Source organism: Phasianus colchicus, chromosome 9, assembly GCF_987193195.1.
Source record: "Phasianus colchicus chromosome 9, bPhaCol1.hap1.1, whole genome shotgun sequence".
In the NCBI taxonomy this organism is placed as follows: domain Eukaryota; kingdom Metazoa; phylum Chordata; class Aves; order Galliformes; family Phasianidae; genus Phasianus; species Phasianus colchicus.
Window position 1 is genome coordinate 31387414 of NC_143444.1, and position 22008 is coordinate 31409421.

The following is a 22008-nucleotide window of genomic DNA, read 5'->3' on the forward strand; positions in this document are numbered from 1 at the left end:
TCTCCCTCTCCCACCCACAATTTCCACAGGGGTGCCAGAACAGGATTTGTTGATGTGCAGACTTGCAAATCAGATGCAAGGAAACTTCACAGCAGCTCCTGCAGTGCAGCCCATGTCAAGAATGTTATCAGAGGGTCAGTTCTGAGCTGCATTTCAGAATGGTATTTCCTCTTTGGTTCTTGCTCATAGCTCACTGCTGCCTCCCTGCTGGCCAGGAGCTCAGGGCTCAGCTGCTCATGGCCACACTCACACAGCACAGCAGAGGGAAGATGCATTTCCATAGGAAAAATGGCTTTCAGCAGTGGCCCAGAAGCAATCTGCAGGGCAGCTGCTTCCACTTGGCATCTTCATCCCAAACCACGAAACGTGCACTGCCATCCATCACTGAACAGAACTGCTGCATGCAGGCAGCAATGGCCATCCCATCCAGCCCTGCACTGCTGTCACTCACAGCAGGCTGCAGCCCGTGCCACACACCCTCATCACTGAGCCAGACCTTCAGCTGCTGCTTTTTCAGAGAACAGAAGCAACACTTCTACTTGTTCTCTGTGCAAGACAGTAGGGATCCTATTTCCTCACCTCTAACTCAGTGCTACGGCTCAGAGCCAAGACCAAGGAGCCTGCTTAGCAGGATCTACAGATCACTTCTCACACTGTTATGCTGAACTCCTGGCCACAGAACGGACTAGCCTCATCTCACACCTATCTGTCCATAGCTGAGCACCAGCACAGCCCAGCTCCACTCCTGCAGCATGCCCAGCTCTCACCAGCTCACAGGGGCACAGCCCAACAGCCACACTGCCTCCAGAACAGACACCAGAAGTACCAGTCGTACCACCTCTCAGCAGAAGGCAGCGTTATCAGCAAAAGCTTAGCAGAAAGGGAGAACAGCTTTGGTACTCCACATCCTCCTCATTCTTCGCTATGGGGTATTTCACCTGTGAAAATAACATGCAAGGTGGGCAAGGAAACCACACGCAGAAAGGCCTCCACCAAGGCAACAAAGCACAGCTGCCCACCTCTGTACAAGGCTGCTCACCTGGAAAGCATGCAGGGTTTTAGGATTCTTTTGCACGTTACCAGCTCCATAACTACACTTCTGGGGTCTGGCAGCTTGTTCCAAGTTCTGGTCCCCAGCCTGGTGCCCAGCCATCTCCCACCTGGGAAGCCTGCATGTGTGCCAGCCAGAAGCACACTGCTAGTACTTGGGTCACACCTCAGCACCAGAGCAGCCCTGCCACGCTCTCCATACTCCATCTGGCAGCAACCCTTGCAAACACACTCAGGTGCCCATCACAGCAGATCGCTATCTCAAGACAGTTGCACAAAAGCACAACAGATACTTAACAGAACCAAAAGCAGCTGTTTTTAAAAAACACTATTTTATCACTCACCTAATCCTGCATGCTGACCCTCAGACACAGCCAGCTGATCCTCACATTAATCACAAATTAAACACTAGGATTCATTTTCTTCATTCTTAAAGTAGATAACTCAACATGGGGCTCCCTGGGAAGACTTAGACCAGTTGGAGACAAGCATTACCAGCAGCAGGGACTGAGCCTGAGCCCCCTCCTCCCCCCACCCCCCTGCAGCCTCCTCAGGTGAGGCCACACCATCAGCTTTCCCCATCAGCTTCAAGCTCCCCAGCAAAGCACCACAATGGGCTTTTCCAGCCCCAAATGCGACACGCCAATTGTGCCAGGGCACTCAGCCCCAGCTTGAATATATGGGGAGGGCCTGGAACAGCAGAGCAGAGCACGGGCACGAAACAAAGGCAACAAGGTCCTCAAGAGGACAGTAGAAAAGAAGCAGGTTAGCAAATGCTGCAAGTGTCAGCTTCAGGCATATGTCCTGCATTTATTAAAACAAGAGGTGAGGCTACGCAAACCAATCTCAATGGGCAAAACCGTTACAGTTAAGAGTGGTCTCAGCTCTTCCAACTGCAGACACCACCGTATATTCACACATTCTGATGTTCCATTTTCCTCAAAAATTGCCCGCTCCCACACAGCTAACACTTGCATTTACTGATCAGTCTCCCTTCCTCCCAGCATCAATCCATAAGATGAACTTTCATGCTCAAACCTCACCATTGTTACATTCATAAGCCAATTTGCACCACGTGCTTTTCTCCCTCTCCAGCTTTTTCTGCTGGCCACCTGTTGGCAAACTGCTCAGATTTCAACAGGTTTAGTCCTCTGGATTTGGTGTGACAGCAAAAGTGACAAGCAAGAGGATAGAAGTCAGATAGAAGTCACTACAGAGCAAGCTCACTCATCAGAAATGAGCTACTCAACTCAGAGGGAGATGTTTTCCCAAAGCAAAGTCTGATCCCAGCAATGGAAGTGGTACCATCACCATAGGAAGATCTGGACCACCTGGGGCAGAACCTGGATGAGACACTAATCTCAGTGGTTTCACCTCCACGGGTTTTCATGACATTTTTAAAAGAGCATGAAAATAAACCTTTATTTCAGTTAACACCCACCAATATTAAAGATATATGTTCACAGTTTTAGTTCTTGACACGAATGGACTGAAAGAGGCAAATTTACATCTATCAGAACAGCAGACAGACCAATTTTAAGTACAAGCTGTCTTGAGCACCGTACGTGACGTGCCATTCCGGAAACTGCTCTATTCTCTAAAGCAGAAGGAAAAGCTTCTGGCCAGCCTGGCCCCAATAGACCAACTGGACAGCCCAGAAGGCATCTGGAAAAAAGCAGAGTGACAACTGAAACAGCAGATACACAGTCTGGAGATGGGGAAGGCTTATGTTACAGAGAAAGCTTTTCTGTGAGTGTTTCTGCATGTCAAGGCAATTAGTTGTATTACTCAAGGCGTCCTAAAACTGAAACTGCAGCACATTCTACCAACTCACAGCGGGAGACGGAAGAGAAACACTCAGTGCTGGAAGGAGTGCAGCCCCTGCACCGAGCACCTGCCTGTCTGCTTAGTTGGGAGAAACGAACCAAGAGCTATCACCATCCACCAGCTGAAAACTTGCCTCCTCCTCCCAGCCTGGTGCTTCGAACTGACAGGTGAGAACACTAGGAAGTCTGATCTGATGGTATTAACAGTGGTTTACAACAAACAAATCTGTAGAAAATAGTTCAGGGAAATCAAGCCAGCCAACGCCACGGTTAAGGAGTTCGGTATTACATAGTCAAAGGTCTCCCATACTTTTTGCCTGTCCTGTACAACTTTTAAAAAAATAGGGCATTACCATTTGTTTTCTATCTACCTAGTTAAGAAACTACAAATGTTTTAAGCTGTCCAAAGTGTAAAACATTAAATAAAATGAGAATCCTGCTTCTAGTCTCCTACTAAATGCTGCAAATAAAAACCCTACGAAACCCTCCTTATTCATCATTCTCTGAACTGCTTTTGGGTACTGAAGTGGTAAGGTCCCCATTGGCAGGGGTTAAATTAAACCTACAAGTTACTACAGGGGTCCAAAGGATTTCTTACAATCGCTCTCTGGAAAACATTCATTTGTCAACCAGCAGTCCAACCTCAAACAGCACACAGATGCAGAACAAAATTTAGACTGAAGGTGAAGCGCTGGGTTCTGTTCTGCACCTTTCTGCATCACACACAGACTGCAGTGCCCCGAGTCCTCCTGCCAGAGCTGCCTCTTCAGCAGGGCTGTGGGTGTGTGCTGTGAGCACATGGGATGCCGCTGTCCTGGGGCACCGTGCCACAGCCCTAGAGGAGCAAGAGCTGCAGCTGCCACCTCCCCCCCAGCTCTGCAAAGGAGAGGTGGTTCAGCTACAGGGCACCCTCCCATGAGTGTAAAAACAGAGGTGATTTAAAAGCTTTTTTTTCCTTTTTGCCAACAAAGCTTCTTGTTCTGTTGAAGGAGGGAATAAAAAGGTTAAGAAGGGTGAATGAAGAGTGTCGCACTAATTTTAAAACCTGTTTAGACCAAAGATCCATGTATCGCTGCTGGATACACGGCTACGGAACCAGAACCCAATGTGCTTTGAGTATTTTTCAAGTATCTGGTAACAATTCTGTATAAAGCTTTTGTGTAAACAAACTACCAAGCAGATGAAAAATGACTGTTTTTCCAAGTTTGAAATTAAGCATTAAAACCGAAGTAACTCCAGGAGTTGGTATTTCAGACAGCGCTCAGTCTGCCAAATTAAAATGCCACATATTCCAAAAGACCACGGGCCAATAAAAGCCTGCTAGGCAGGAGCTAAGGGAACACAAGTAGTGTGCAAGGATTCAAATCCAGCTCACAGTTAGGGGAAAATCTCTAAAATCCTGAATTAAAAAAAAAAAAACACAAATGAAGTGAAAGCTTTTAACTGGTACACACTGTTCACACCTATATTTCAAGTTTGGAAACGCATATTTTCAAGCAGCAATACAAAAAAGTATCCATGAAGAATGCATAATCTCTGAAAAAATTATGAAAACATCCCTGCTACCATTACATTTCTAAATACAAAACTGACTACCATATTGTTGCTTCTGTGTAGCGAGAGAAGTTCATTTTCGAAACAGATAAAATTCAGTCTTTAGGTGTGAATGGTATGAATGACAGTCTCCTTTTTTTTTTTTTTTTTTTTTAAATTTCTTAGTTGTTTAGGATCCTTAAGCATGCAAGCCTCGGAGAGGAAGGCCCGATGAGGGCAGGGTTGGCTTATGACATCCAGTTTAGGACAGAGCTGGGAAAGCCTCTGGGTCATCTACATCAGGAGCAGAAGCACTTGACTGAAAGAGAAACATCAGAAAGTTATCACCTCCAGCAGCACCCAGCCCTCCCGTTCCCACCCCTCACCCAGCACCATGCCAGCAGCCAAGCAGGGCAGTGTGAGGCACTGCTGACATAACTGTGCCATGGCACCATGGGCACGGGGCAAGGCCAAGCCCTTCCCTGCACAGGGAACATGGGTGCCACCCCAGCAGCAGGGCACACAGTGGGACTCCCACCTTCTTTCTATAAGCTATGCTGAACCCTACTTGGTACGTTCTACTCCACAGAACTCTGAGCTTCAAAGAGGCAAGAAGCACAGCAGCCTTCAGCAGTTCAGTACTGGAAGAAGTATTACTACAAAAGCAACTTCTCATCTTCCTCCATGACAGGCAGTAAGTTTTTGTTGGTCCCCCTTACCCCGGGGTCTAGGCAGCTTCCTCAATGACTTCTTACATTAACACTACCTTTGGAGGCACCAGAGGCACTAAGCAGACCAGAGCTGCACATGCCTAGAGCAGTAGCTTACAGCTTCTTTCCATTCTTAATCAGAGTGCACTCCACGTGGCTGCCACTGTTGCAGCAGCACACAACCATCAGCTCTCAACAAGGGAATGACTGAAGCACCATAGAACAGTGTTACTGGTTCAGAGCTCAGCTCAACCTTCACACATTTAACTTAACCTGTTCACAAATTGTTTAGTAAAAAAAAAAATAAAGACATCATGCCAATCAACTCCCAAGAAGTCAGACATCAGTAAAAAGCCTTTTCAGGCCTCGCAGAGTATTTTTTCCCCAAAAGGCTCTCTACTGTGCCTAAAAAAGCACTGCAATGAAATCCAAAAAGAAAGGACTTTAGGGTAACCTTCACTTTCTGCATGAGAAATGTGGTGGGGAAAAAGAGTAGAAAGCATTTCTAGACAGGAACTGTGGAAGTTCCTGCAAGCATCTACATGTATCAAGGAGGAAGTGAAACATAAAACCATTCCAGTAAGAGCTGCAGCAACATCTGCAGGTAAGACACACACTGCAGAATTGCCCGTGCCACAAACTAGAGTTAAGAAATAATAACAGCGCCTTCTGCATTCAGCCTCCACATCTGCAGATACTGAAGCATAAAGCAGGAGGGCACGCAGGATGGGTAGTGTGCTGCAGAAGGGAGGGGAGCTTCCCAATCTGGGGAAGGCAGAGGCTGCAAAGATCACCCACCTGGTTGGGCGTGTGGATCACATCAAACTCCTTAACCAACTGGAAGGAAACAGAAAGTCAGCATCAAACAAGCTGCAGATCTCAAAGTACTTCCCCACCTCATGGCAGCATTCTTCTAGATGTCCTATTAGTGAAGTGACTCAGAGCAAAATCCACCATAATTTTTTCTATTAATTCCTTATAATTTTTCTTACAGTGCTGCCAGGAAAGAATTTTCCAACTAATAAACCTAAGCATTTAAAAAGATGCAGTGAAAAGAGAAAGTCAGCATCCCACAAAGGAAAGAATGAGCCAGACCAGTTTTCATGACAAAAAGTCCGTTTGAATCCCCCAAATCCCTCAAACTGAAGACACACCACACAGCCACAAACTTGTTTTTTTCTCCCCTCCCAGAGGTAACAGTGCAGATATTCTGTCCTCAGAGATTGACAGTACACTCAGATCTGTTCAAGGACTCATTTTTCAGGCTTAGATACAGCTGAAAAGAACTGTTTGTTGTTGTTGTTGTTGTTTTCAATAGTAACCTACTCCCTACCTGTGCTTTTCTGCCTAGTTAGAACATTGCTGAACACTCATCCTTTTGTCCCAACGGTACCCCAATTTTAAAGCAAACCTGCAAGAACAGACCTTTCACTTGGCTTTAAATGGAGCTTGCTTTCTGAACAATTCCCCCAGAACAAGAGTGTACAGAAGGGAAAGTTCAAGTGCCACAAGCTCAGCTGCCTCACCTTGTCAGTCCTGCCCCCACGGCTGGCCCTGCCTCCACGTCCTCGGCCACCCCGGCCCCCTCGACCACCGCGTCCGGGGCGGCCAAGGTCTCCAAAGTTGATCTCCAGCTGGGATGTGATGTCGTTGGCGGGCTTACGGAAGTGATGATCCATTACCGAGTCCTCAGCGTGAGCCTGAAACAAACCATTTTTTCCTGAGAAATCAGATCACCGCAGAAGTGTTCCCATCTGCAGTTGCACTCTTAGTGACACAGCACCTGAGCTCACCTCCAAACACACACCCTGAGTGTGAGATACAGCAGGAACCGCAGTGAATCAATTGTACCACTTCTGCAGACACTACACAGAGAACAAACACTGACTGCTGTGATCTTAACTTTGTTCAGGTGCTGGAACTTATTTTGTATCCCCAAGACAATTCAGGGAAGTTCTGGCATTCTGTCATATTAACAAGTCTAAGCTTACCTGGGCCCCAACCATTCCAATATAGAACTTTGTTTTCCAGCATTTCACTTCCTCTTGTTTCATACCTGAGGAACCTTAAAGTTCTATTCATTCATTCAAGTCTTGTGCAAAACACACTCAATAAGCCATCTTTATTTTGCTCCATGAGTGCTTTGCATGTCCTCAATTGCTTCGTTTCGTGTTAAGCACTTCAAGCACTGGAAACCAAAAGAATCCCACCTTGGTATTCAGCCATAGCAAACAGTGGAAGAGGCATAAGCACAGTTCAGTCAGAATGTAACTAAGGTAATGAACACAATTAAGGCTAAAAGAGAACCCACCTCACAAATCCCACTGAGGAAGGACTCCTACCAACATTGCCATGACAAAACAATCTCTCACAGCTTGCTGGTGCATTCAGTGAGAAATCTCAAGACTTAACACCCTGCATTCTACTGTGCAGAACGGACCAAGTATTTCAAGTCATTATACACCAAACATAATAAGCAACAGGTATTTTTGTTTCCCCTACTCAGCATAATTAATTTGCTATACAAGCAACCCATTTTTGGCATCTTTGATGACGTGCAGAATGCAGAATTGACCAAGTGGACCAGACCAGTGCTGTGTCTTAAAAAGCCCAACCATCGTACTTTGGAAACATGACCATCCATGACTTTCTAACACCCCAACTTCTGCCTGAGCAATTGTTTGCTTTCTTCCCTATGCAGGCTTAGGCACTGTGACCGTAAGTTACTTTTCTTGTGTGTAGTTACACAATATACTGACTTTCTGACTTTCAAAGGCAACATACTGTGCAATTAAGTGCAACACCTCTTAATTATCTGTTGTGGATCCTTTACCGAGCAGTCAATGGTTACACTGAGGGGTGAAGTCAAAGGGCAGAAAGTTGCTTTTGGGGATGCCTTGAGTCAATCTCAAACACCAGAATGCACAGAGCCACCAGAAGTGCTGTCCCACATTAATGACCCATTCCAAGCCCAGCTGGACGTGTGGCCTACACAGCACCCACAGCTTAATTAGGCACATTGAGAAGTATTGCCCCATGCTGGTTTACTTCAAACGTGTTTCACTGGGATGTGTTCTGTGCAGTAGCTGCTCCCTAAGAGACTTCTGGTTTTACTGATCTGAACCACACTCTCATCCCTCAGATCTCTTTTCTATGCTCCTGAAGCTGGCTTCAGCAGATACTTTTTGGACAAGAGTCATTCCACATCTCTACCTGATAGCACAAGCAGAACGATGATACTAAAGCAGAAGTACACCAGTGATTCAAACAGCAAGCAGTGCCTCCCATTATGGTTTTGATTCTTTTCCTATTGATGGTGTTTCACCTACTGTTTCAATCATCGCAGGGTACGGAGATGTTATTTCCAACTTTCCAGCAGTCAGGAGACTCTCTTCTGAGAGGCAGCAGCAGTAGTTCTGTGCATCTACTTCCCTGCACTGCTACTGCTTAAAAAAGAAACTACAGTCTACCAAAATACTGTATTCTTCCCAGCTGAAGCACTAAAGCCAGCAAGTAGCAAATTCTGCGTATAACCTGAGGATTTCTTTACCCGAAATAACTCTAGCTAATTTAAAACACCAATAGAAGACTTGGCACATTCTCCTCCTGTGCTTCGGTGGTAGAAGACATACCACAGACTGCCTGTTCCAAATCATCTTTGGAAGCACTTCATTTGTATGCACTGGCAACTCTCAATGGTGCTCTGATCTAATATAGCTGCTTGAAGGCACTGCTACACTTGTGGATCTTGGGAAAGGCTGTACAAAGCTTTAAGAACAAGTTACTAATGGTCACTAATGGGAAGTGAGCCAAAGCAGACAGCAAGATACGGAAGAATAGCAACAAAAAAATAAGAGACTCATGATGGAAGTGTTTATGGGATGATCAAGAAAGAGAAAAGGCACTAATTATGGAGGGCCCTACATTGTGCAGTGAGACAACAGGCATGGACAGAAAAGCTCCATATTTGCGTTTGCTGTTTCTTTTTATCAAAGCCCTTCGTTTCTGAAGGGGCTCAGTTCAAAAACATGTATCACCAGTTAGATAGAAAGGATCAGTACCTCATTTGATTCCAGCAGACTCCCCTGCATTTCTGTCATCGCCTTTGTCTGATGAAAGTTGCGTGTCCACACCAAAGTGACAAAAGGAACGAAGGGAGAAAACAAAAGGAAGAAATGAGACTCAACTACATATAGAAACAACACGTAATAAGGTCACATGAACTTGCTGGATACAGATGGCACTGAGCACACGAAGCAGCAAAAGGATGGGAGCAGAAGTTGTGCAAGCATCCAGAAGGAGCAGAGGATGGATTCATACCAGAAGGCAAAGAGAAATCTTGGACTGGAAATAAGAAGTTGTTTAATATGAGCTGTTGGGAACTCCACATGCAGACTGATCTCCTGCACCTCACTATACCCTGTACAGGCACACAGACCTGTACAGATAGATGGCACAGGTTGAGGGTGGTTTCAAGTAATTACTCTCAATGAAAAAAGAGTTTCTGCACAGTCTGGATTCAAGTGATTCCTACACACTTTGCAAAGATGATTGACTGTGTTCCAATACTTGCTTCTCAGTCTTCCATTGTGATCTCCTCTCTAAGAAAGTGATGATAGTACAAGAAAGTTTAGAGGCACAAGGAAGAGGCACAGCACAACAGATATGATGAGCAAGAACTCGTTCGCTGGTGGATGAAACTCTCCAGGAGTTGCTCTGAACAACTGGAACAAGTCTTAAGATTTCTTCACAACTCAACTTCCAATTATTTTTTCAATAGGACTTGAAGTACTCAATCACTAAGTTGGTTGCAGGGAAGGAAAAGGATCTCTTTTGGCATAACCCAGCCTTCTGGAAAGATTCTCATCAGACAAGGGCTGCCAATACACGTGGATTTCATATTAAACCAGCAAGAATCCGAGACAGTACGAAGAGTTCATCGTACAGCACATGGGACAGACGGGAAAGACCTGAGATACAGCCAAGCACTTCAGTCTTCTGTGAAGAACATGAGGAGGAGGAGAGCCTTGTGAAGGAGATAGGGCAGATGAGCAGCACTGGGTCCTCACACACGTCCTTTACCAAAGTTTCCTAGGACACTCCTGAGTTCTGAGAAGGTGGCTCTTGTGACACTTCAACTTCTCAGAAAGATCTGCATGTGCACGTTGTCATTATTCAGTCCTAAGGGTTAGGAAGATGTGGGTCTGAAACCCAGGATTTACCTCTAACCAAGTCACTTCCACACACCAACACTCTCATTACCCAGCACAGAAGCCTTCCACCAACCTCATGACTCAGAAGAATATCCAAGACGACAGAGAGAGCAAGAACAGCAGGTGGTGAGCAGCTCTGTTCACAACTTCCGGTTACTCTACCTTCTCTACCTGTTCACAAAGGAACTGCAGGGAAAGCTTGCCCAACACCTATATTTTAAGAACAGTTCTGCCATACCACTTAGGAAAAGAAAAACACTTTCCCAAGAGATCAGCGAACAACCGAAAAAAAACCCGAGACATTTGCTGGACAAGTTTAGAAGAGTCTATTAATGGCAGTTCTGTTCGTATCTCCCTTCTGCGCACATACAGCAGGAATGGTTACTTCAGAAGTATCTGATTTGTTTATTTCAAGAGAAATCAGCTAAACACACCTCAGGAAGAGAAATCCGCTCACATCAGCAGTGCCATGAGAGAGTTCTGATGTAAGAAAGAAGTTTAAAAAGTAGAATAAACTACTGCTCCACTTTTCAGAAGGAAAATAAGAGCAAAGAGTCTCAGCTTCTTAATTACTCAGGAATACAACCATCTCATCACACTATCATACGTTCAGATACGTCTGGGGAAAAAATATTCCATCTACCACTGACACCTAGTCACGTATCTTTGCTCCAGGCAGACTGGAGTGGGGGAGGAAGATGTCCAGACATGCTCAATGACTACAGGTGTGTTACATCTACATATCTTGCTTGGTATATCTCTTCAACCTTACTCCTGTAAGCAATTCTTAGTCTAACTTAAGTTCTGTTTCCTATGCAAGCTAGAGAAACTAGCAGAGTAGGAAAATTTCAAACACTGAGCAGCTTAAGGAAAATAAAACGAACCAATCTACTTTACACAGCCAGAAAAATAAATGGCATGGTTGTGTCTTAAACTCATTCCAAGCTCAGTGGATTACAAATGGAGTTCTCATGGTAAGTAATGAACAGTGTTCCCCCAGCTGTATGGCATGTCCCATCTTACAAGAGATAAAATGACAAGGTGTGAAAAGCAGAAACAAACATTAGAAGATCAAACAGCATCTTACACACTACTTCATTACTTCAAAAGGAGTCAGAACCATCTGCTGCACAGGGCTGAAGGCCATTGATTAACAGTGTTAAAACCAAAGATTTAGTGGTCCTGTCAGTTTCTGAAACTGAATCCAGCTGCTAGAGCCCAGCCTTAGGAAACAAATCTCTCAGCACTGCTCTCCTCCCTGAAGTGGGACAATGTGTCTCTCTCTGCCACACTCACCCTTTTAGAACAAGTTGGTTGTTATTACAAAGTATTTGAGAAATTACAATTTTCAAGTGATTCTACAGAACTGTGTTGACACATACAAACTCAGTTCACCTGGTTTCTAAAAAACATCGGAGGCACTTGGCTGGGTAACCCTACAGAAGCTCCCTGCCCAGCTGCAGTATTCCAGTCTTCTCTCTTAATGGTCAGGTTATAACACAGTATATGCCAGGTTAAGAATATAGAACAACTGTGAAAACTAACCACAGGAAGAACAGCAACTAACACTACTGTACAGCTGCAGTTTTCTGTAAGAGAAGTTGTTCTTGCTTTATGAACTTTGATAGAAAGGTCAGCTTGCCAAAGAACAGAGCTTACACTCCAAGAAGTGCATATCATCAGAAAAACCTATACAATCTGGACACTAGCAAACATCAAAAATCACTTTACCTCCTCGCTCTTTGACTTGTGAAGAACAAATCCTTTTTTCCATTGCCCATCAGCACCCTCATTTGGTTTACGGATGTTGAACTCAACCTTTGCACGATCCTTACTTTGAATAGCTTTCCATTCGTCCAGGGTCATTTCCTTAGGACCTTCCTCCTTAACTTCTTCAACCTCATTTTCCCTGTAGTAAATTCATGGATATTACTTACGATCATGGCTTAGAACCCATTCCCTATACACAGTGAATTCAAAAGCAGCTCTAATCAGTACCAGATTATAATAAACATTATATATATACACACACATACACACTGCAATGCTATTATTTTGTTTCAGATTTACGTATTAAAAACTCAATTCCAACACTCAACAAGCACACATGAAAATTTCTCTCCTTTAGCTAAATGAAAACAGCTAAAAATCACAGCCACACACCTTTTAAAACATAAATGATGACCACAGCAATGTTTTAAAATTAACATTGATCCTCACTGTCTGTTCTCAGCACTAATGGCAATTCTCCTTGCAAATATAAAAGCCTACTTTTTCATGAGACTTGTTTGGAGCTGTTCTCCCCTCTTCCAAGAGACCTGCCTCCCCATGTGCCCAGTTGGGCAGTGAGATGTTGCTCGCTCTTACCGTAATCCTCAAGATTCTGTTGTTGCTGCTGTTGATTTGCACAGTCTGCTTCTTTCACTTGATTAAAAGCAGCTATTAGTATTCCAGGTAACCAAAACAATTTCTACTTTTGGCTAACTTGAAAAAATAACTGCATAAGAATGTAGTTCCTTGGTAAATGCATCACCTATTGTAAAGTTCTGGCACCCCAGCTTCTGCCAAAGAGCTATTTTTAAGTAAAATGCACAACCACTATGTTCAGTAACAGATCATGTTCCAGCTACTCAGGCAGTCAATCCTCCAGTCATTCTCTGGTGTGTTTATGCAACTCTATTTGATTTATGAGCTACTCTGACATTACAGAAAAGCAGTGCCATGTATGTGCAGCAAAAACATCGTGAATGCATCAACTCAAGAGAAAAGGTCTTTCCTGGAGCCACGAGTTGATGTAACAATGCAGAGAGTTTATGCCAAAATTAGTGTATTCCATTTTACTCAACATAGGAGAGAATTACTTTATGATACCTGCAGAGCCATGCTTACTGCTCACTGCAAAGGCACTGCCCCCTGGCATTCTCCTTATTCTGTAAAGCATCCTACAGCTCTACTGAAACATTTAGAGATCCATAACAGCCAACTTGGAAACAAAGCCATGTAAGGATGCTTCCCTGGAAACATGACTGATGGACTGCAACAAGAGTTGTATATCAAAGCAGAATACATCTTCTGAAGACTTCCAGAAGAAAACCACCCACACAGACGGCCTGCAGAATGCTGCAGACACTGACCCACTCTTGTGCAGATCAGTAACCTGGTCAAGCAGCAGGCACCACTTCTAATAAAAAGCCAGGAAATACTGCACACTCAGAAAATCTCAGAGTCATAGAATGGTGTGGGTTGAAATGGACTCTGAAGAGGACCCGGTTCCAAGACCCTTAATGTGGGCACAGAGATCTACAGTACTCTTTTTTCCTCCAACACGAGCAACATGCATTTTCTGATCACTGCTGCAGCTCTAATTCCTTAAAATTGCTCAGGTTCTTTCTGCTCATAAGGCAACCTTAACCACAGACATCTACAACCTTGCAGGAGTGACTGCACTTAGCAAGTAGTTAAAACACATCCCTGCCTTACTCGCCAGTCACTGCTTCACCAGTAACCAAAGCTACTAGTGAGGAAATCGAGCCACAGAGGATTCCACATTAGAAATCTTTGGCAAACAAACATTTAAAAGAAATGTTTCCTATTGTTCGCCATTTTCTTTTGAATCCATCAGAGAACATGTGCTCATTAAGATACTGCATAAAAACCTGTATCCCTCCAAATCAGCTCCAAGTAACTAAGTAACGGTTGTGGGAATTATTCCATTCATTTACTAGTTGCTTTATTTCCCCTTAAGAGTGTCCAAGAAAAAACAGAAGCAATGGAGAAACAGAAGCAATGGAGTTAACTTCTTTGAGAACTGCACACATACACAAAAGATGGAAAGAGTGAGAGACAACCTTTCTTCTACAGGCCAGCCACACAGCCTCAGCAGTTCTGAGAAACTAAGTGCCTCCCATTGGCAGAACATTCCGTCCCCTGGTTGCTCTGGGTAGTTATGAGCGTGGTTGCTTTTGGATTTGGTACTTACAGTTGTAGTGTGTAATCAGGATTACAACAGGTTATTAATAACTAAATCTGAAAGTGACCTAAGAGCTTGCAATACACTAACTAATAGCTTAAACTTGACATCTAGAAGTTATCTTTAAAGAACCCTTCAGCAGCATCACGACTGATTTTGTATCCACTGAAGGACATACAAAGTGAATATGGCAAAACAGAAGTAGAAAAACTACCAGGGAGTAAAAGCAAAGCAGTGGTACCTTTGAGGCAACCAGAGAACAGGACAGAAGGGGACACACTCACTTGTTTTCAGAATCAGCAGGCGGATGTTCCTCTCCCTCTGGCGTTTCCTCAGTTACAGCAGACTGATCCAATTCGCTGTAATTACAGTTGGGTTTTGTTTGTTTTGCTGTTTAAGTTCATGCCTATTTAAAACTATGCAAGATGAATGCCTAAGTTCTATAGCACGTTTACACAGCTTACTGCTCTTTAAAAAGAACTACTTCACTAAGAATTGGTGCTCCCCCTGCCTTTTAAAACTCTGAGCTTTCCTTCTTCCCATTTCTCCCCAACACTGAGTCACAGCCATTCTGAATGTCTCCCATCAAGGCTTGAGACAAAACACATCTGGATATTAAAAATGCTGCATTCAATGTGATACTTGGGAAAAAAGCCTGCTTAGTTTGATCAACGTTAAACCCGCTGTTTAATTTTGAGTAAAATAAGGATTGTTCAAAGAACAGCAGAAAACGGTTCCCTGTTCTAAACTTTCCCAGAATTCTAGTTTTAGAAATGGAAACCATCTCATCTACCTGTAATTCACTACATTCTGTAGTCATTGGCTTCTTTCATAGCATACCACCAACCCCCAAAATCTAAAGGAAAAATGGCCACCAAATCTTTACATTTTGCAAGCTGTGAGAGTTAGGATTTAAGATTCTGATAGATCTCTGAGCAATCAGTGATTACTAACGTGAGTTCGTCTTTGACGGTTCCCCAGTTGTGTGATCCACTGCCACCTCGCTTGTCCTCGTGCTTTAGGCCGCTGAAATGCGAATGTGAAACAGAACTAACAAAACTGAGTTAACATTATAGTGTCCAGATACAGAAATTCAAAAGACATTTTGAGCCATATATTAATAGTAAAGAATAGCTAAGGAAGCTCTAGGAAAAGCTAAAGACTTACGATCTATCGCTGCCACTATGTCTGTCAAATTCACGTTTGCCACGAGAGTCAAACCCATCTCCTCTGCCCATCCCACGGCCACGGCCACGGCCTCTTCCAAGTCCACCACGTCCACGCATCGGTCGGTCCAGGATGGGTCTACAAGAAAAGGTCACACTTCAGTATTTCCCCCCCCGAAGCTTTCAACATAGCTTTCAAGTTTTTCTTATCATGAGAACGTGGTTCACTTTTCCTTTGATTATCTTGACCGCAAAGGTGGTCAAACACTGGAGCAGGCTTCTGAGCAAGGTGCTTAGCACCCACTCCTCTCAGCACTCCAGGAGCACCAGAACAACGCCCCAATTAATTGTCTGCTTTTGGCTAGCCCTGCAGCCACACACCTGGATTTGAGGATCTCTGTAGGTCTCTCCCTTCCAACTGAACTAATTCTAACTATTTACAGTCTAATTTCAATGCTGGAGAAAAACCATACATAATGCTGCTCTCCACATTTCAGGAACTAAACAAATGCTTTGTTTGCATCTCCTGCCTACCGTTCCCAAATTTAGCCTTTCTGTTGCATTACGTCACTTGCTGATGCTACAATCTCACGTTCAGACACCTTACTTTTAAAAGCATTTCAACCATGGTCAACTGACCATTAAAATGCTAACATTTGCAGACTGTTTTCAAAACTCTTGAATTCTGGACCCAACGTGACACTCTGATCCCTCTAGCCACGAGCTGGCTTCACTACTTTCACACCTGAAGCCACTGGAGCCAAGGAAGCACAAACACCTCCATGGACAAACCCACATTGGCTTGAGGTTAACTGTACAAGTGAAGCAACAGCTGTAAGAGCAAACGGATCTCATCCTGCAGGCAAGAGCTACACTTCAGTTCCTCTTCTGACCTGTGCTGTGGATGTTCAGAAATACACCAAAGATCTTACTGATCTACACCATGCTTTTTGCCAAACTAACGAACTGTTCACATTATGTGATTCCTGATAAAAACTTGAGCCACATTTGTAAATGAAATCACACAATGGGAAAGTACTCCATGCTGACACAGGTGAGTCTTTAGATTGACAAATGGCATTTAATCACTTTAACTCTAACAGTTTTTGCTTGGCTTTTAAGCTTAGTAGCAGAAGAAAGGACAGCTCCACTCCAGGGTATCACCACATTCTGCATCACGCAAGGCACACTCTTACTTATCAACAGAGAATTCTCCTCCTTCGCCCTTCTCATCGGCAGGTTTATCAAATCGGCGCTCACGAGGAGGTCGTCTCTCAGGTCTCCTGTCAATGGGTTTGCCTTCGCCCTGCTGCTGCTGCTGCTGATCAGGCCTCCTGCCAATGCGCCTTATCCCTGCAACAGGAGCAAAACACACCAACGGAATGCAGAGCTGCTCCGGGACAGATACTGCTGGCAGCACTGTCAAACAAAGATGAACGTGAGCTGGAATTCAGGCTTTTCTCCTAACCCTGCGACCACACGATCTTAGAAACGATACCTTTATAAGGTCACTGCTGATCATTTGACTCTGAATTGACGTTTTTACGCAGCCTTTCAATCAAACTGCATTTTGTCCAAGCATTGCTCTTACACTACTGTGGGAAACAAGACCTGTCAGAGCGCACAAACACCACAGATCCGTCTTCAAACGATCAGCTTTCAAAGAAGGATCAAGATAAGCAAGTTCAGTGTTCTTTCTCCAAAGGGCATTTTTCAGGTAGAACATGTGCTTTCTATTTGATGTGCACCAAAACAAGGCCAGCAGCTTCCCCAGAACCAAGCCCCCACGACAGCCACCGTTTCATCCTACCACATTCTGCCTGGAAGCATTTAATCAGACAGAGCACCCGGGGCTGTGCTGTTCAGAAAGCCCACCCCCCAGTCTGACGGCACCCACACCCCAGGCAGCACAGCAGACGCAGCTCAGTGCCTCGGGATGACTCGATGTGCTGCTGCTCACAGCTCCGCGTGCTGGTGGACAAAGGCTCAGGCAGGGAGCTGCACACAGCCCGAGAGCTGTGCTGCTGCAATGGACGGTGCTGCTGCCTCCGTTTCTACATCTTCTGAAATTGCCCAGAATAACCACTCCCTGTACTCTCTTCCCCACTATGATATCTGAAGGGTCTTAAGTTCTTTTCCCCATTCATCTTTACTACTTCTTAGGAAGACCCATGCAAACTCCTTCACGTGCAGTGACACCACCATCTTCCCAAAACATACAGGGAACAAAACCCTCAGCAAACCACCATCCCTAGGGCTGCCTCAAAAACTGAGCTGCTACTTAAAAAAAAAAAAAAACCCAAAAAAAAAGCGCCAGCTTTTAATATTCCCAAAGACGGCAGTTCCTGCCAAACAAGCAGTGCTGCACCTGGGTGGGGCCCAGAAGTTACAGCTGTAATGATATCCACGCCAACACGCCCAGACTAACAATGCCTCCTTACCTGACACGCTGTGCTGAGCGCACACGCTTGCATGACAGACACTGCTTGCTCAGTAAGGCTCGCTCCCTGCAGAAACACAGCGGCCTCAACCCCTACTCATCCCCAGGAGAGCCACTTGGTTGTAGAGGCACAGCAGAGCTGGCCGTGCCATTTGAGGCACGCTGCAGGGCGGCAACAGATGATCCAATGTCAAGTGCAGCACCCTGTGCTCAGCATGGAGCTCCCAGAAGCCAAACTGACAACGCACACCATTACACTGCAGAACCCACAACCAGTAACACACCAAACAACCGCACCTTGCAGAGCACTGCTGCAGCAGCAGGCCGGGGTGTCTGTTTCATTGCTACAATAAGCCACAAAAGACTCCTTGTCACAACAAAGCACTGCTCGTTCTTGAAAGTACACGTGAGAACCGGGAGGTGACTGTTCCTGAGCTGTCCCCCAAGGACTCAACCCTGTGTGCTGGCCAAGCACACTGCCACATCTCACTGCACGGGCTCCCACTGCCAGCCCACAGCTGACCCACACCCATGGGGGACAAGAGCTCCAGGAACCACCACTCAGGGCAAAGTACCACACTCCACCTCAGGAAAATAATCTCTAGCATCACACTGGGAAACACAAAACATCCATAGGCAAAGAGCGCCGCAACAGCTCCCAGCTGCTGCCCAGTGTTCTCTCACTATCCAGCAGGCACACCTTCTAGTATCATATATTAACTTCTTTCGTAAAGCCCAGCGTAACCCCAATCCCCACACGGGGTGCTGCACAGCCACCTGCGTGTACAAAGCTGCTGCTTGTCACACGGCCCTGTCACACCGACCCCTCTGTCACAGCTTATTTGTTCAGCCTGCGTGCACTTCCAACGGCCAGAACGCCCCAGTGATGGCTCCGGGGTCGCACAGACATGACGAAGGATGCGAGTTATTAACCAAGCACGCGTTGTTCCTACCGACTCAGTTCTCCCTGCTGCACAAAAATGACTGACTTCTGCTCAGAGCGTGACACACACCTGCACCCACCGACCATCCAGAGCTCACGTGGACGTTTTCCTAATTCCTGCTGCTTCCATCACAGAACCCCAAGATCCCAGCATGGCGAGGTTGGAAGGGGCCCCCACCCCCAGGCCTGACCGCCCCCACCAGCTCCTGCTACTCAAGACCCAGCGGTGGCTTCAGGCACCTCCAGGGTTGGGACAGCAGCTCTGGTCAGCGGTGCCAGAGCCTCACTGCCTTCGGAGAACGAACTTCCCCCTTACACATGAACTAAATCTCCCCTCTTTTAGCTGAAAGCCGTACCCCCACATCCCATCGCCACCTGCCCGTGCAGAAGTCGCTCACGAGTTTACCAGCTCCCCGCAGTACCAAAGGACCCCCGACCCCTTCCCCTGCCCACGCCAAACCCACCCACGGGGACACCCGGGACACCCCACGCGCTCCTCCATTTTGGGGCCGCGGCCACGTGCGGTTCCGCGGGGCTCTCCGGGGCCGCCCCCCCGCGCCACGCGGCCCCGCTCCCGCCACGTGCGCGCCGCGGGCCGGGGGCCGCTCCCTCCTTCCCTCCCTCCCTCCTTCGCCGCCCGCTTTCCTCCCTCCCTCCCTCCCGGCCGGGCCCGTCGCTTCCCGCCGTCGCCTTTGTGCGCTCCCGCGGGCCCCGCCGGCGCTCACCCTCCTTCCGCAGCGGCGCTCCGGGCTGCCCGCCGCCCTCCTCCCGGCGCTCTCCCCCGGCGGAGGCGGCGAAGGGCGGCAGCGGGTTCTTGCGCTCCTTCTGGGACTCCCTGCGCAGCTGCTTGGCCGCGCTGCCCGCTCCGCCGCCCGATCCCGCCTGGCCCGGCCCTCCGCCGCCGGCGCCGCCCGAGGAGTTGCTCTGCGCCCCCGCCGGGCCTCCTCGGGCCCCGCCGCCCCCCTGGGCCCCGCCGCCGCCGCCGCTCTCTTTCCGCCGACTCTCGGCCGCCCGCAGCACCTCGAAGGGGTCGGACTCGTCATCAAAGAGCTGGTCGAAGCGGTTGGTGACGACGCAGCCGAAGCCCTCCTGCAGGTGTCCGGGCATGATGGGCCCCCGTCGGCGGGATCCTGCTCCGATGCTGCCGGGCCCCCCCGCGCCCTGCTCGCTGCCGCACAAGATGGCCGGCCGCGAAGAGACCCGCTTCTCTTCCGGCGCCGGGCACATCCGGGCACCTCACCCCGCGCGGGGCGCGCCGGGACTTGGAGGCGGCCCTCGCCCAACGCCGCGCGCGCGCGGGCGGCGAACTACAACTCCCGGCGTGCTCCGCGCCGCCATTGTGTGGGGCCGCGGGCGGGCGGGGGCCGCCATGGCCGCTGCGTGGGCGGGAGCGCCGCGAGCGGTGCGCGCGGCTGGGCGCGAAAACAAACCCACCTCCACACGAGTAAACGCACAGGCGCTCTGAAACGTCGTGCCCTCAGCGTGCCCTGAGCCGTAAATCTGAGTTAAGGAATCAATCGAGCCGCCTGCGACAGCGTGTGCTTGGTTGTACGGCGCTTCAGAGCAGCGCGCCCAAGCGGAGCCGCGGCCCCGCCGCATCCGCGCCTCCTGCCGCGTCCGCCTCAGCGCTGAGGCGCCGTGCGGGGCTGGGAGCTGCCGCGGAACCGAGCGCTACGTCGGGCGCTGAGCTGGGATACTTCCTAGCTGGAATACTTCCATTACGGCTCGACCTCAAATAATTCCCACATACACACCCTTAGAAGACGATATCAAGTGGGCCAGAAATATTGGCAGTACTAATTAGCCCCGCTGATAGCCAGTGGAAATGATAAATGTACTAAGAATTAAAACGTACCTCACGTATGGCGCGTATTTGACATTTCTTCCGAAAATACCACTAACTACCTGTCAGAACCTCCTGGCACACGCTGCTGTAATTACCTTTGTCTCAGTGAGGATATTTCCAGTGTTTGCCCCGAGTCCCTAGCACTTAGACCACATTCAACAACTGCTTCAGAAAATCGTTTTAATTCATTTATTTTCAGTTCCTGAGCCTGCACGGCTCACACGCGGGAGCCCCACGCAGCCTCTGGGCAGCGCTCCACAGCAGCAATGCTTTGCAGAGGCCTTTGGGAAGCCCCTCTGGAAGCAATGGATCTCCCACACAGGAGCACAGGGCAGCTCTCCTCTGCAGCCTTTCCCTGCAGGGCTGTAACTCACAGCTGTGCAGCACCCCCAGCAGCTGGGAGCTCTTTGCTGTCGCTCCATGGGCTGAAATGTCTGCCCTCCTGCAGCCCAACACAGCCGCTCTCTGCATGCCTGCAACGCACTGCTATTTCTGAGTGTTGCCAGCAACTGGTGGCTTATTAAGCAAGAATAGGAAACACAGCAGGCTCGAGATGTCGGTTTGGGTCCTCACTCCATTTCTCAAGTGTATTTTTCCTCATTTTTAACTAAAGAACCCTTATCAGTGCACGGTTCTGGTTCTCTCACAGAATCACAGAATGGCCAGGGTTGGAAGGGACCTCAAGGATCATGAATCTCCAACCCCCCTGCCACATGCAGGGCCACCAACCTCCTCATTTAATGCTAGCCCAGGCTGCCCAGGGCCCCATCCAATATGGCCTTGAACACCTCCAGAGACGGGGCATCCACAGCCTCTCTGGGCAGAATCTCTCCCGATGTGTGTGCCACCTCCCAGCCAGAACACACGGCAGACCTACCAGGAGGCAGCTGCTCAGGTGCTCTTTGAGACCACACTGACTTCTTGCACATAGAATGTGACATTTGCTTCTGAACAAAGTACAGCCGTGGCTTCAGAGCAGCAAGAGAAGCTCCATGCGTCACCTCATCGTGGCATGCTGCAAAGCAGCTTCAGCAACTTTCTGCTCAGCTTTCTGGCAGCTGTTCTCGGTGGATTCCCAGTGTGCTGCCTGGAGATAGCAGTCGGAGTGCTGTGCTCATGGCTGCAATTAGATGCAGGGAATGCAGCAGCAGCAGCAGCCAGAACACAGTGTGCTTTGTGCTGAGCTCTTCGCACCGAGCATTCCTGGTGTGTGGGCTCCTGAGGGGAAGCAGTTCTAGAGCTGAGCAGTGCTGGCAGTGGACAGACGTCCTGCAGGGCTCCTGCTCATTTCAGCATGGGTTTTCCAGAGCA

At 47.6% G+C, this 22008-nt stretch overlaps 1 protein-coding gene across 4 annotated transcripts; it reads right to left on the reverse strand.

The window, feature by feature from the left end:
- Positions 1-1835: 1835 nt before the first annotated feature.
- On the reverse strand, positions 1836-20079 carry SERBP1 (SERPINE1 mRNA binding protein 1). Of its 4 annotated transcripts, none has more exons than XM_031604078.2 (10): positions 19577-20079; positions 16665-16821; positions 15470-15607; positions 15257-15328; positions 14587-14661; positions 12064-12241; positions 9181-9228; positions 6646-6819; positions 5918-5956; positions 1836-4728 (listed from the first exon to the last, which is right to left on the reverse strand). In XM_031604078.2, the coding sequence occupies exons 1-10, from the start codon at positions 20076-20078 to the stop codon at positions 4672-4674; spliced, it is 1440 nt and encodes a 479-aa protein (XP_031459938.2). In that variant the 5' UTR covers position 20079; the 3' UTR covers positions 1836-4671. The 4 variants fall into 4 exon arrangements, with proteins under 4 accessions (XP_031459938.2, XP_031459930.2, XP_031459955.2 ...); XM_031604070.2 differs by having other exon boundaries at positions 15257-15352; XM_031604095.2 differs by lacking the exon at positions 9181-9228 and having other exon boundaries at positions 19577-20078.
- Positions 20080-22008: the final 1929 nt, after the last annotated feature.